Source organism: Lagenorhynchus albirostris, chromosome 17, assembly GCF_949774975.1.
Source record: "Lagenorhynchus albirostris chromosome 17, mLagAlb1.1, whole genome shotgun sequence".
Taxonomy (NCBI): Eukaryota; Metazoa; Chordata; class Mammalia; order Artiodactyla; family Delphinidae; genus Lagenorhynchus; species Lagenorhynchus albirostris.
Genome location: NC_083111.1, coordinates 9233738 through 9248678, shown reverse-complemented (window position 1 = coordinate 9248678; position 14941 = coordinate 9233738). Strand labels below are relative to the sequence as shown.

The window sequence follows — 14941 nt, the reverse complement described above, 5'->3', positions numbered from 1 at the left end:
AGAACTAATTTTAAGTCCTGAAGGACATACGTTTACTTTTAAAATTACTATGAAAATTATTCCCTGAGAACTTGAACATGAGAAAATAGAATATGCTGCCACAGAAGTAAAAGGCCAACAACCTGTTTTTAAAGCATCCCTGGGTTTGATCTGATTTAGATCTAAGCATATAAAACAAACATTAAAAACTTTTCTAGACTAAAGAATATCATTTTTATTATTTATAATATTAAAATCAGAAGAAGGGATTTAATTTTAAAGACATCCTGTATATTTAGTTGAAAATTTTTTTTAATTAGCCAATTATTTCAGCTAGGTCAGTACAACAAATACTTGTATAACTTTACATCTGAAAATAATTACTTTAGATATTTCATCAATAAATCCACTTTTCAATAGTGTACTTTAAAAGGTCAATTTGTAAAAACTTTTCTATTTTAGCTAAGTAACTACGATAAATTTAAATTCTGTACAGCTTACCTTTAAGATTTCAGATAATTTTCAATTCTGCTCTCCAATAAACCCAGTTTTCAATATTCTATAGTGCTAGTATTCTTTAAAAGGTAAATATGTATCCTGGTTAGACAATTATTTTTAGTTATTACAGAAAGATAATTGCTGAAAACCTATTCATCAGCACTGGCAAGGAGAGGGAGGTAAAATATAGCCGTACTGGTATTAAACTTTAAGACTTCTCTTTAAAGAACACATTACATTGATGCTAACATCAGTAAGTGATTTAATTAATATAAAGTATAAGACCTTCCATTTAAACATCACATTAAAACAAACCTTTTATAGATGTTTTTGCCCCAACATAAGGAAACTTTTATGATTCAATTTAAAAACTGGGTTCACTAAGGTAAATGCCCTTATAGTCTTAAAAAATAATGACTTTCCAACACTTTATGTGAAATCTTATGCAGAATTCCAACATATAAAAACACATGAAAAGCAAAGCACAGCTCTGGCTGCTGCACGGGTAGGATCCAGATTACCCTCCCCAGGTCTCCCCTAGGCAGACCTGAAGCATCTCTGTGGAATGCCAAAAAACCAATCTTCTAAGCCCCTGTGACAAATAAATTATGAAACATCTGTTATCAAATAAAACGAGAAGATTCTCACAGGTAGCAATTCTCAAACATTTATAATCCATTAAAATTTCTTGAAAATAGAGTTTGAACAAGTCAGAGAATATTCATACCATACCCTTGTCTTAAAAAATCATTTTACATTAAAATACAAAAAGTATAAAATCAAGTAGCAAAAAACAATTATGTAAACCAAATAAATTTCCCAAACTTATCTGATCATGGAGATCTTTTTAGGAGAATATCTACTACACCTCATTATATCAGAATTTCTCAAAAAAGTTGGAAACACTGCCATAAGGATGTTAACTGAGATTACTGTATGGGACCAAATAGAACAGAATATATTTCTTTTAAAACTTGCACTACACTTCACAACAAATGATCTTGCCCTATTTTCCAGTGATATATTCTTTCACAACCTTTAGGTGGAAAGTAAATTTGTTATTGAGATCATAAAGGTAGATTACATAAGAATGAAATGAACTTTTTCATTTTTTTTAAAGTAGCCAAACTTTCATAGATTTTTATCACCCATTTTTATTTTTTCTTATTTATTTATTCCCTCCCAACATACGCTAGGGATGTAGATCAACAGATAGAAGGGGGTGGTTAAAGAGAAATAAATGTAGATCAGGTTGAACATAACCATGGCTCTCCAAAGTCCTAAAAATAACTGTACATTCCACAAATTGGAAACTACTTTTTTTTCAAATTTTCTCTGCAACTGCAAAGTTCTGTAACAATATTTGGTTCCTTATTCTTTTATAAGCTAAAAAAATCTAGGTTAAGATTTCAAGGTACATTTTTCATATGTCTTTTTATAAGCAAAACAACTAAGCAGTTTCATTCCAGAATGTTCTCTCTGACGAAACTGGTTAATAATGAAAGTTTCTTTTTTAATTTATTTCTAGTAGCGACATTTTTATTAACAAACAGAAAGAGATGCAGAATTGGTATACAGAGACTAAGAAATACCATTCTTTTGGTCAATGTTTAAATATAAATTATTCCTATATACAAAAATCACAAGATTATTTGTGAAAAATTCAAACACAGAAGAACCTCAAAAGCGACCAGTTATTTGATTTGATGAAATTCTCCATGCCTACAATATATAAGCAAGTGTGTTTATAATATCTTTAATTCTATTTCCTATGCTACCAGATTACATACCAGGTTATATTAAAACTTTAATTATACTAACCAAAAATTTCAGGCACAAACTAGTCTTCTCCCACAAACTTCTAGCTAATTAAACCTTATAATGTGCTTTAGCTATGAAGATATGGCAGCAGCATTAAAAGATTAAATTCAACAGTCAAAAAAAAAAATCTAACTACAATACATACAAATGTTCATCTTCATATCCCTGTATTTCGTAACCTAGTTTCAGCCATCTCCAATCTCCAAAGAACCCTCTTGTGCCAAAAGCCTGCGGCTGCTGTTCACTATTATGTAGGCACACTGGGTTAATTCATGTTAGGGTTCGCCTCATTCAACTAAAATACCTACTTTAAAAAATCAATTAATACCAACGTAAGTTTAATTTCCTAAATATGTGACTGTCACACTTACCTGATTTGTCTGGCTACTCAAGTATGGCTCAAAATCATCATCATTTACAGCATCTTTTTGATGAATCGAACCGTTCTGTACTGAAACTAAAAAATATGTTTGTATTAGATGTACTGTAATTATCTTTATGAAACTCACAAAATAACCTAATATTTTCAGTATTTTTCAAATCAAATCGGAAACTTATCCTGCGTTCTTTGTTCTTTTCATTTAAAAACCCCCTTTAGGATTAACTTAATTTTGGATATAAATATTTATGTGCCACCAAAAACTTACAAATCTTGTATATATAGGCCCAAGATTACATAAATACAAAGTATATATACACTTCTCATTACTAAAAACATAACGTAAATATCCCAATTTCAACACTGTAGTAAGCAGTTAAATTAAAATGTTGGAAGGGTTTGCTAATGCTATGTTCGAATCTAAAATAACCACTTTAAGCAGTGTTATTGACAAGATAGATTTCTGAACGTTCTCTACCTTTGTTAAATCACTTTACTACTCAGTCCAATAAAGGTAAATAAGTAACCTTGTTTGGTAACCGACGTTAAAATAAATATCTTAAGTGTCTCCACTCAAAGAAAGTGGCTAAAATTCACTTGAAGCAATATCACAATAAATAAATATTATCATAAAAAATCTAAATAAAAAGGGCCTTTACTCTAAACAAAAAACCATGAAGACTTTCACAAGAAAGTATAAATAAAACTAAGACACTAAAGATAACCATGATTACTCTTGCAACATACGAGAAAACCAGTCAGAGTGATTTATAATGCCATATTTGTTCAGAGATCACTTCCATAAATGCTCTATATCAAGCTGTTGTTCTGGACACTGTCTCAGTGCCTCTGAGCACAGACTCAAGGTAAAAAGATCCTGGGTTTGAATCCCAAGTCCAACACAGAGAAGTTGGGGGAATCTCTAGTTAGTAACTTAGCCTGTCTAACTCTACTTCTCTATTCAAGGAGGTTATTAATAGTACCTACCTCATCTCATCTGAGTATTCAATGACAGTATTTAATAATCTTGGATATTATTATCACATAAAATATTACAAGATCCAAACAGGACTAAAAATTACTTTAGGACCACATAAACAAGCTTATGACTAATCGACTAATCTCTTGGAAACAAAAAAAAGCCCCTCAATACCTGAAGATTTGTTGCTTAAAAATACAGTATTTTTAAATACAATACTTAAATATAAAATATTATAAATTAAGGTTAGGAGCAATGGATTTACGTTGTGTGTTCTTCTATAATATCATAACATCTTTATTTTCCCTAATCATTCCAATGAGTTCAGAGACATAAATGAAATATACAAGTTGACAGAGTCATGGGAGCAAAAATAGGTAAAATCCCTTAGTTCTTTGCCACCCACTGAGTAGCAATGATCACTCAAAAAAATACTACTCTGTGAAGTCTTCAAAGTAGACCTCTCATGATTCTACACTGCCCCTCAGAGACTACAAAAGAAACCTCAAGGTCACCGTGATCCTGGCTCCACTGAGGTGGCTTAACTGCATTTGATAAGGAATGCATCAATGCCAGAGTTGAGCTAAATGTGCTCCCCAGAATTTAAATATGTAACAGCCACTAGAAACAAAATTAAAGCGGAGGGTACCTTAGGTTATTTCAGGTGGGCTAATCATTTCAGCCCAAGAGATTCTAACATATCTGTTCTCCTTTACCACTCCTCTATCAAGGATAGTTATGCCTGGTCTATTACCTCCTGAAAAAGAATTCATTACGTGCCTAGACTGGTACATATTTGTCACTGTTACGTACGTGTTTAACAGTATCTGAAACAGCTACCCATCTCAAAATTACAACTATTATCTCTTGTATTCATTAGATTATCATAAGTTTAGTCCACACTGCTAAAACAGTAAAAAAGTACCTACTTAAAATTTATCCAAATATATATTATACTGATCTTCTTACTCATCTGCTCTGTTCTATCTTTTCTTCTAATTCTAAGAGGCTAAGACTAAGAAAATAATCTCATACACTAAGTAAATAGTCTATAGTCATTTATAATGACGCATTAAAATGTCTAAGTCCTAAAAGATCATTCAAGGACTATGGCAATCTAAGGAAAAAGTATTTTATTTTGTTTTAAGTATTTCACGCATACTGATAAGCAATTTGCATCAAATTAGAATCTGAATAAGAAGCTAGCCCTAGAGTTTCAGAAGCATACCTTTCTTAAAGAAATTCAATTGTCTTAAAGACTTCAGGTTTTGAACATTACTTAATGACAATCTAATGTCTTGGAGACTGAAAGCCATTAAATAGTAATGAAATCCAAGCTAGTCCCATAGTCTGTACAAGTTCTTCAGGGAAAAAAGAACAGATGACTTACATGATTCTTCGCCTGTTTCCTCTGCTCTATGAAGCAGAGTCAAATCAAGATAGAACATGGGCCTTAGGAGCCAGGTGATTCTTTGCTCTGGTCCTGACTACATCAAGTTAGGAAAGTCAACAGATCTGTGCATCATGTTTTCCCACCTACAAAAACAGCGACAATACCATATACCCTCTATCTCCTTATAGGAATGTTTTGAGGATTAATAAAATGAAGCCTAAAATAACAGTAAAGTGCTTTGCAGTCATTTCCCGAGGGGTTAGGGGTAGGGTGGAGAGAGGATACAAAAGATATTGCCAAAATACAAGGCATTTTCCACTACTTTTCCGAAACACTAAAAGATAGCCAAATTCAGCCTAATTCTTTTAAACTGCAGTACCAAACAATGACTATGTCCCTCTGTTGGGAGGGGCAGGTGAGGAGAGGAGGGAAAAGATAAATTCCTTTCCATATATTTGCCTATTTATAAACTTAAGGGATAGGAGGAAGCAGGCAGCAAGGCCTGAGGCTACTAGAAGCATGGGATCTGACACTTTTATCTGTGGTGCCTGCAGGGAAAGGAAAGGTACTTTTATTCCAGCCAAGCAAAAATTCCACTTGTTAAATAAATAAAAGTGATATGAAGTCAGTTTTAAATTATGGGCCAATAGGTACATAACTATCCTTAAATTTCTACTATCCTTCAGTACTACCCTGGCCAAGGATAAAAGAGTTCTAATATTTAACATAGGGACAATCTATTAAAAAGAATTCAAACTTATAAACAAGTAAACCTAGAAGTATACTTATACTACAAGAGCATTTTTGCCTTACAAAGAGATTGATATAGAATTCCTTTTAAATTTTTGCTCCTTTAGTGTATTTAAGGACATACAGAAAAATACTTAGTAGAAAATCAAAGACACTGAAGCCAGGTGTTGGGCTAATGCTGTCAACTGAAGACTATTAAGAAAGGAAATACACAGTCCCTGAAATCATATTAAGTCAACTAAAAAGGATTATGCTTTCAGAATTCTGGTAATTCCTCAGGGACATGCATTTTTCCTGAGGTTGATAAGTTCTGAATTCAAGTTTAATACTCATATTCTTAGAACACTGGGACTGTAGTTCAAGAAAAATAACTTTGCTTTCTGCTTCATAAAAGTAAACAGAAAAATTATAAAACAATTTTACTAGCTTGAAAACCAAGTCAACTAAGGCAGAGTAGTTTTTCTTAAACACACATATAGCTACTTGTATCAGTTCACTGGAACTGCTGCCTTTTCCTTGTAATTCTCAGAGGCATAAAAATACAAGTAATGTGTATGTGTATTTGTACACTTGTAGTATCTACCAATTTAAAGCAGCTTAAATGATTACCAATACTTTTAGGCCAACAGAATTTTTCCCTCCTGCCAGGTCTTAGGCAATAGTCTTCCTGCACCTTAACAATAAATAGATGAGGTGAGGCAGCAATTATCATGGCTACTGGAGCAATGGACTATTTTAACTACAACCCTCGTAACATACAATAGGATTTATGGCTAGAATTGTTACTTTTATTTTCAGAGAGAGGGGAAATTCTGACGGAAAGGTACAATGTGTTCAAGCTCACTTGGCAAGTCAGCAGTATGAGAACACAGGTCTCCTAGGAATCCTAGTCCATTGTTCTATCCATGGATGAAATTATGAACTGAAGAGTATGGGGGAAAGCAAGAAAAATTTCTTGGAATAAACAACTATCCAAATATTTGTATGTGTGTCTAAATACATCTAACAGAGGTGATACAAACGGATTAAAAAAATTTTACTAACCAGTAAATATTTATTTGTAGTTGATACACAATTTTGTTTATAGAAAATTTATATCTCTGATATCAAAGATGTCATGAGGACATACCTAAGTGAAATAACTGTCATAAATCAAACTTACAGTAATACAGTAATAGCTTACAATGCTGTAGATGCTCTATTTTGTTTTGTCAAACAAGTTAAGTACTTCATAGAACTTGCACTTACCTTAAAGCAGGTAACACAAAACACTTAGCATTTCAAATAGCCTTGCAAAGTGCCACCTCCCCACAGATCTAGGATAAAATAATTTATGCTAGGCAATAATGACCACAGATTGCACATATGTCCAAGTCTATATACTTCCTAATGGGCAGACTAACAAAAAAAGAAATTAATGGATCATTCTTTTTAGATTTACAAATAAATTTTTTAAAACTCACTTAAAATAAATCAACAATATCAAATTCTGAGCTTTGTGCTTACACCACAGAAGATAATTCTAAAATTAAATTCTAAAATTTAAAATTGCTGTTTATATACATCTTTAATCAAAATAAAGCAATGAATTTGTTACCTAATACAGTGCCATATAACTAGTATGTAAAAATTCTCAAAAATATTGTACTACAACTCAAAAGAAAATTAAGCTGTGCATACAGAACCCATTCCTTTCAAATGTGCAATAGCTAATAAAAACCCTAAGAACGTAAGGAGCACCAATAAAAGACATTAAACTTTACATCTAAAAGGCGACTGTAGATCTTACTTTGTAGGTAATACTTCACTACAGAAATAAGAAACACGAAGCATAATTCTATTTAGTCTAATTTCAAGCCCTATTACAAAATGTAATAAATACATAGTTCACTGTAATGTTATTTAATTGGCACCGTCCCAAGAAAGCAGTTATTGTTCTACCCTTACTAATGTCACATGATTAATGTCATGTTTCAGTCAGCTGACTGTATGGTTCCATATTAATAAACACAAATCACACTAATTTTTTAAAAATGCTTGACTTTCAGCAGTACTTTTTTTTTTCTTTTAGCTAAAGAGTAAATCATATAATCCTGGAAGGAACCTCACAAATTATTTCCTTCCCAATCCTTTCTAAAGTACCATATTGAGTCAAACCTTGCAAGACTACAAAGCAAGATGACATGCCTGTTCCGTCCTGATCTCTAACTGGCTACTGCCTCAATGGGACCGACTTCAACGGAACCAGTGACTAACGGTACAATTTCCACTACTGGAACACAAAATTCTATGTGGGCTGTGCGTTCCAACGTAAACCAGACAGGAAGAAAATGTCCACTTATCTACATACACTGGGAGAATCTGTGGCAGAAGTCACATAATACAGACTGTAAAATTAAAGAAATGTCACTACATTCATAACAATACCTCCTTAAGTGAAATACAAGCTAATAAAACGGTTTCTCGTATCACTTTGGTTTCTATAAAGACCTACCAAGGACCTACCAAACTTTCGGACAGCATTTGGCTGCCTTAGCCGAGACGAACTGTTTCTCTAATCCTACATTTCAAAAAAACAAAAACAAAACAAAACAAAAACAAAATATCAAAACCAAAAAGGCCTTCACATAGTTTAAAAGTAACATCAAACCAACAATGATAAATAAAGGTAAAAAAATATCCAAACTCACCTTTATTTCCTTGCCCTTTAGGTCTCTGTGTAGCAAGATGAAAGATGTGGTAATAAGAAAAATTAAAAAAAAAAAAAGGAAGAGAGGAAAAGCGTGTTAATCAGAGACGTTATCCGAGACAAGTTATTTTAAACAATCCGCGTAGGAGTGAAACCCACCACATCCTCCATCGCCACCGACCGCCCACCCATGCCGGGGCTTAGCCCTCCGACCCGCCACTCGGAAGCCGTCTCCCAGCGCTCGCCCGGGGTCAGCCCCACTTCTGCCGCCCTCAGGACGCGTCCGAAGGCCCCGGAGCGCAGTCCTGCCTCCACCCTCCGCGGCCCCCGCGGCCGCCCGCCTGGACCGCAGGCTCCGCGGCCCGGGCGCACGCCCCGGCTCGGGCGGCGGGACCGCAACCAGTCGTGCCCGGGGCACCGTTACGAGCCCGGCGGCGGCGGCGACGGGGAGGAGCCGGAGCCCCACGCGAGGGTGGAGCTCCGGGGCTCGGGCCTTCGCTGAGCCTGCGGCCTCTGCTCCCTCACCTGATCCACGCTAGTGGCTGACATTCTTCACCGCAACCCGAGAGCTGCTGCTGCTACCGCCGCCGCCGCCGCCGCCGCCGCCTGGGCCTCTCCCCGTGCACTCACAGCAGTTGGCTGCCGCCCTCGGCCGAGAGACTCTTCCAGCCGCCGCCGCTCGCTAAGAAGCCAGAAAGAGGGCCTCGCGCTCGGGAGTCGGTGGAAGGCGCCCGTCTCTTCCGCTTGCACACTCTCCTCCCCTCTCTCTCTCTCCGCTTCTCGGGTCCACAATGGCGGACAGGCTCCCTAGTCTCACTTCCGCTCTGAGCCTCCCTGACCTTCCGCTCTCCACTCTGACGTCCGCGCTCACCTCGCTCTTCCTTCCCCACCCTCCCGCCACAGGCCTTGGCTCCGCCTCCGCACCCTCACGTGATCTGAGACGGGCCCGCGCGGCCGACCCCTCGGCGCATGCGCCGCGTGCGGAGCGCGGTTGTGCGGCTGCGAGCGCCGGCTTTCTGCGACGACTCGGTGCCTTTCTTCTGTCGCGCTCGGAGGTTGTAGGGCGCGCGTCGGGAGGCGGCGGCAGCAGCGGGGAGCTGGGCAGGAGCCGGAGTCTTTTTTCATTCTGGGCGGGAAGTGGGCGTGGGCGGCAGACGGGCGCTGCCCGGGATTGTAGAGCCCGGCCGGCGGCGCCCTCCCGGCGGCGGAGTGAACGTTGGTGGATAGGAACTCCGCGGCGGTAGCCGCGGCCGCCCCTAGGTGATCGAGCCGGGGCGGCCAGGCCTCCACCGAGGCCGTCCAAGGCCACGTGGGCGGCGGGATGAGTCAGAGGCCCTCGGTACGGAGTTGCTGGGCGAACCGCGAGCCAGCACGTGCAGCGAAAGTGGCTGGGTTGAGGCTCTGGGCGCCGACACTTAAAAGCACATAGGAGGTGCCCCGGCAAGTGTTTGTTCTCTCCAAACCCCAGGAGCATGGTAGGAATAACTCACATTAACCGTCACCTCTGAAGTCAGACTTTACCCTCCCCTGACGTGGATTTTGATGAATGAATAAAGTTACCTTGGGAAAGGTAAGCACAGTTGCAGGACGTTTTTTCAGTCCTAAAAGGACAGAAGTTTAAAGGTTCAAGAGAAACTGGTAAAGTTACTTTTCTGCAAATTGGCAAAACCATAGGAGCTGATTTACAACATTTTGAATGGTTGGTTGAAACAACGTCTTTGCAATAAAGGCAAATATTTAGACTCAATGTAAAGAAATTACTTAAATGGCCAAATCCTTACTTTACTTAAAAGCCATCGGATAAGTGATAGTTTATAAAATATAAAATTGCTAAGTTATAGGATTGACTTTGTGTTTAACAATGCAACAATATTTTAGAAGCAATGAAGAGAAGTGAATCTTATCTCGAGAGTCCAGTGTTTCATATACATCACCAAGAGGCATTTTGCAGGTCTGCTTAGCTCCCCAGTCTCTCCCATTTTGCCACAAGTCCCAAGTGGGACTCTGCCTGATTCTCAGCTCAGGCTGAATGCTTTTGCAATTTCCCAAGACCGCCCTGCTCCACCCTACCCCACCCTTCCAATTGCTGCTCTTAATCTCTCCAGTCTGTCCATCCTCCCACCTTACAGACCTTAGCCTGAAAGAGTTTGCTACTACAGCACCTGTTATGAGTGGGGAAACAAACGGAGGGTATACAAGAGGAAACATGTGAAATCTTACAGGCTTTGCCTTCCAACCTTAATTATCTTAGTTAAAAAGCATGGCTTTGGGATCCAAACCAATCTGAGTTTGAATTACAGCTGGGCTAGATACATTAGTTGTATAACCTTGGGAAAGTCACTGAACCTTTCTAAGCCTTAGTTCCCCCATGAGTAAAATAAGGTCAGATATGGATAATTCCTGGCAGAGCTTAAGCCCTCAAGAAGCAGTGGCTATACAGGGCTAATTTCTGGTTCCTTTGCTAAAGAATTCCCAGAATGGTGGTAATAGCTTACATTTATTCATCACTACGTGTCAGGCACTGTAATAATCACTAAAATCCTCAGTGCATCGTTGGGCATTAAGTGCTGTTGACGAAAACTGACACACAATGAGGTTAAGAAAAGTGCCTGAAATAACACAGCTGATCACTGTGAGAGCCAGGATTGGAACACAGGCAGTTTGGCTCCAGAGCTTGTACTGTAGCCACCATGTAATGCTGCCTAATGACATGTTCTCGTGAGTTGCTGTTCTCTTTCTGTCCCCCAACAAACTCCTTCCTTCCATATTATCCTAACTAGCCCGGAGGTCTGAAGTTGCAGAATGCAGCACTACCTACCATGAGATGTGGCCCATTTAATATTAAATACGTTTTAAGTACCTGTGGGAACTATCTCAGATCCTCCCCACTGCCTCCAGAAGTGTGCAGACTCTAGCTGTAGAGTCTAGATTCTAGACAGTGCTTCACTCTTGCACAGGGCCGCAGGCATCTCAGCCTCCTAGTGAATACCCGCTCTGGTCACAGCTTGGAAAGGAGAGGGCAGGCTGGAGTTCAGCCCCCTTTCACTCCTCAGCCACCTTACTGCCTTTATCCAGTGAGCTTCCACTCTGCACAGGGGCAATCGTGGGCCCTGCACTTCTGCATGACTCTTTGTATCTGTTCCAGTTAGGTTCCGCTGCAGGTGATAGCAAGTCCAAGATAACGGGAACTTAAGACAGGTCAGTTTTTCTTTCATACAAAAGAGGTTTGGAGGGGCTTCCCTGGTGGCGCAGTGGTTAAGAATCCGCCTGCCAATGCAGGGGACATGGGTTCAATCCCTGGTCTGGGAAGATCCCACATGCCACGGAGCGACTAAGTTCGTGTGCCACAACTACTGAGCCTGCGCTCTAGAGCCCACGAGCCACAACTACTAATCCCGCGTGCTGCAACTACCGAAGCCCGCACGCCTAGAGCCCATGCTCCACAACAAGAGAAGCCACTGCAATGAGAAGCCTGTGCACCGCAACAAAGAGTAGCCCCCACTCACCGCAACTAGAGAAACCCTGCGTGCAGCAACGAAGACCCAACGCAGCCAAAAATAAATAAATTTTTTAAAAAAATTGGTCTGGAGGTAGTCAGTCCAGGGCTTGGGCTGCTGTCACAGAGTCAGGTATTGGGCTTCTTACAGCCTGTTTTGCCACCATCCTCGTGATAACACTTCCACCTGGGGTCCAAGATGACTGTTCAACTTCCAGCCATCATAGTCATTCCTACCAGCAGAAAGCAAGGTGAAGAAAGGCACCTTTCTCCCCTTTAAGGACATTTTGTAGAAATTGCACTTCTGCCTGTCTCCTAACTAGGGCACAGTCTTACGAAAATACCAACTTAAGGAAACTTGGAGGATATATTTTGATGTATTCTGGTTGGCCATGTGCTCAGTTAAAAATCAAAGTTTACTATTAAGGAAGAAGGTGACAGTGGATAGTGAGAGACAAATTATAATAAACTGTGTGCATAGTAATTACCCAGATTCACTTCCTTACCTAGCAGCATTTAAACTTCTCTTTGAATTTTTGCCAATATTTAAGACAATTTCTAAGGCTTTTTGTTATCATTAAGTAACATAGTATAAGTGAACCAAGCATGGAAAATTCAATGTGAGGGTTGATTGATGCATTTTTAGAAGGAAGGAATCCTTAAATATCATGCTTAAGGTAAAACTAAGAGCTGAGCAGAACAGTGAATAAACCCCTCCTCCCACCAAAAAGAAAAGTAAACCTGCTTTGAAAGAGAAAAGTCAACAACTTTTTTTCATTCTTGTGTATACTACAGAGAAATTTACAATGACAGGAAGAAACAGAAAACATCAAGTAGCCCTAAGGTTTCCGTAAACTGGTGTTTTCCAGAGCGTTTCCCTAGTAACAGCATCTCCGGGGAACTTAATACAAATGCAAATGCTCAGGACCCACTGCATTTACCAAATCAGAAACTGGGTGGGGAACTTCTTTATTTTGAAATCATTGTAGATTAACAGAAATGTTGCAAAGATAGTACAGAGAATTCCTTTGTATCCTTCACCCAGCTTTCCCTAACTTTCACAAATTACTTAACCAGGTATATTTAGCAAAACTAGGAAATTGACATTGTTGCAGTACTATTACCTACAGACTATCCGGATTTCCAGTTTTTTCACTCACGTTCTTTTTCTTTGTCTCCCCCAGTTTTTGAGTTTCTTCGTCTTGTCTCATGGCCTTGACACTTTTGAAGAGTACTGGGCAGATATTTTTAGAACGAACCTCAAATTGAGTTTTTCTGATGTTTCCTTCCTCACAACTAGGTGGGGCTCGTGGATTTAGGGGAACAATACCAAAGGTGAGATGCCTTTCTTATCACATCATAACAGGGGGCATGTGACATCGATATGACTTACCACTGATCATGTTAATCTTGGTCATTTGGTTAAAGGGATGTCTGCCAGGTTTTCCACTTTCCATATTATAGTCTTGGGAGGTGAGTCAGGAAATCCAGCCCACACGCAAGGAGAAGGGGATTAAAGCTCCACCTCCTGGAGTATTTAGAATTCTTGTGCAGGGAAGGTTTGTCCTTTCTTCCATATTTATTTTTATCACTATGGACTCATGGATATTTATTCTTTGGGTTATAATCCAGTACTGTCGTAATTTATTTAGTTGCTCAGATTGTTCCAAGCTTTGGCCACTGGGAGATCAGATTGATTTTTGCCATACCCGTTCTTTTTTTTTTTTCCCCCAAGCACTTCACTTTGGAGCACAACAACTATTTGATTCATTCTAATGTTTACTACAGGGACATTTACAATGACAAGGAAAAGGCAACAGAAAACATCAAGTAGCCCTAAGGTCTCCCTAAAGCATCTCAAAGTATGGTCCTGGGATAACAGCATCATTGCTACCTGGGAGTTTGTTAGAAATGCAAATTCCCCAGGGCTCCACCCCATAGTTACAAAATCAGAAACTCTGGGCTTGGGTCCCAACAAGCTATATTTTATCAAGCTTAACAGGTGATTCTGAGGCACACTAAAGTTTTAGAACCACTGCACCATGCAACCACCAATGCAACCACCAATGATAGTTGGATTCTTGAGCACTTACCCCAAAGAAACGAAAACTTGTGGTTGGCTACGTAATGGCTTTGCCGTGAGGCCCACATCCTAATCCGTAGAATTTGTGAGTATGGTACCTTATATGGCAAAAGGATCTTTGCAGTTGTGATTAAGTTAACGATCTTGACATGGAGAGATTATTTTGGATGGTTCAAGTGGGCCCAATATAATCAGAAGGGCCTTTATAAGAGGGAGGCAGAAGGGCCAAAGTCAGAAGATCTTGTGATGTTTTAAGCAACACTTGGTATGCCGCCATGAGCCAAGAAACTCCAGCCAACTCTGGAAAGAAAAGGCAGGGATCAGATTCGCCCCTAGAATTTCCAGAAGGAACTCAGACTTTTTTTTTTTTTTTTGGCCATACCCCATGGCATGAGGAACTTCCTTGACCAGGGATCAAACCCTTGACCCCTGCATTGGAAGCTCCAAGTCTTAACCACTAGACCACCAAGGAAGCCTGGAACTCAGACTTCTGATCTCCACAACAGCACGATAGTAAATTTGAGGTTTTTGAATTAGGTGTGTGGTAATATATTACAGCCACAATAGGAAAGTAATGCACTTTTGTGGCACAAAAACCTGTACGCACATTTTTATAGCAGCTTTATTCATAATAGCCCCAAACTGGAAACAACCTAGGTGTCCTTCAGTGGGTGAATAGTTAAACATTCTGTGCTATGTCCACACCTGTAATACTAGTCAGTAATAAAAGGGAAGGAACCGCTGACGGACGAAACAACTTGAGTCTCACACTGAGTGAAAAAAGCCAGTCCTGAAACTTTACATACTATGTGATTCCATTTATATAACATTCTTGAAATGACAAAATTATAGAAGAAGGACAGATTAGTGGTTC

General features: G+C 39.3%; 2 protein-coding genes across 11 annotated transcripts in view; one reads left to right on the top strand and one right to left on the bottom strand.

Moving 5' to 3' along the window:
- YTHDF3 (YTH N6-methyladenosine RNA binding protein F3) overlaps positions 1 to 9686 on the bottom strand; it is a 94626-nt gene extending 84940 nt beyond the window's left edge. For 4 of the 9 annotated variants that reach the window (XR_009536283.1, XR_009536281.1, XR_009536282.1 and 1 more), the window contains exons 1-3: positions 9413 to 9686; positions 8490 to 8514; positions 2670 to 2755 (exon numbers count right to left, since the gene is read on the bottom strand). Coding sequence is in view for 5 of the 9 variants with exons in the window: in XM_060127259.1 (XP_059983242.1) it covers positions 2670 to 2755; positions 8490 to 8514; positions 9413 to 9613 (312 nt within the window). In the remaining 4 variants the exon portion in view is untranslated. The other 5 variants (XM_060127260.1, XM_060127261.1, XM_060127262.1 and 2 more) reach the window with 5 other exon arrangements.
- Positions 9687 to 13252: 3566 nt separating this feature from the next.
- Positions 13253 to 14941, top strand: part of TTPA (alpha tocopherol transfer protein) — a 56585-nt gene continuing 54896 nt past the window's right edge. The window contains exons 1-2 of one of the 2 annotated variants that reach the window (XM_060127495.1): positions 13253 to 13319; positions 13773 to 13846. In XM_060127495.1, coding sequence (XP_059983478.1) covers positions 13784 to 13846 — 63 coding nt within the window. In that variant the 5' untranslated portion in view covers positions 13253 to 13319; positions 13773 to 13783. The remainder of the gene's footprint in view (positions 13320 to 13772; positions 13847 to 14941) is intronic. The other variant, XM_060127496.1, reaches the window with a different exon arrangement.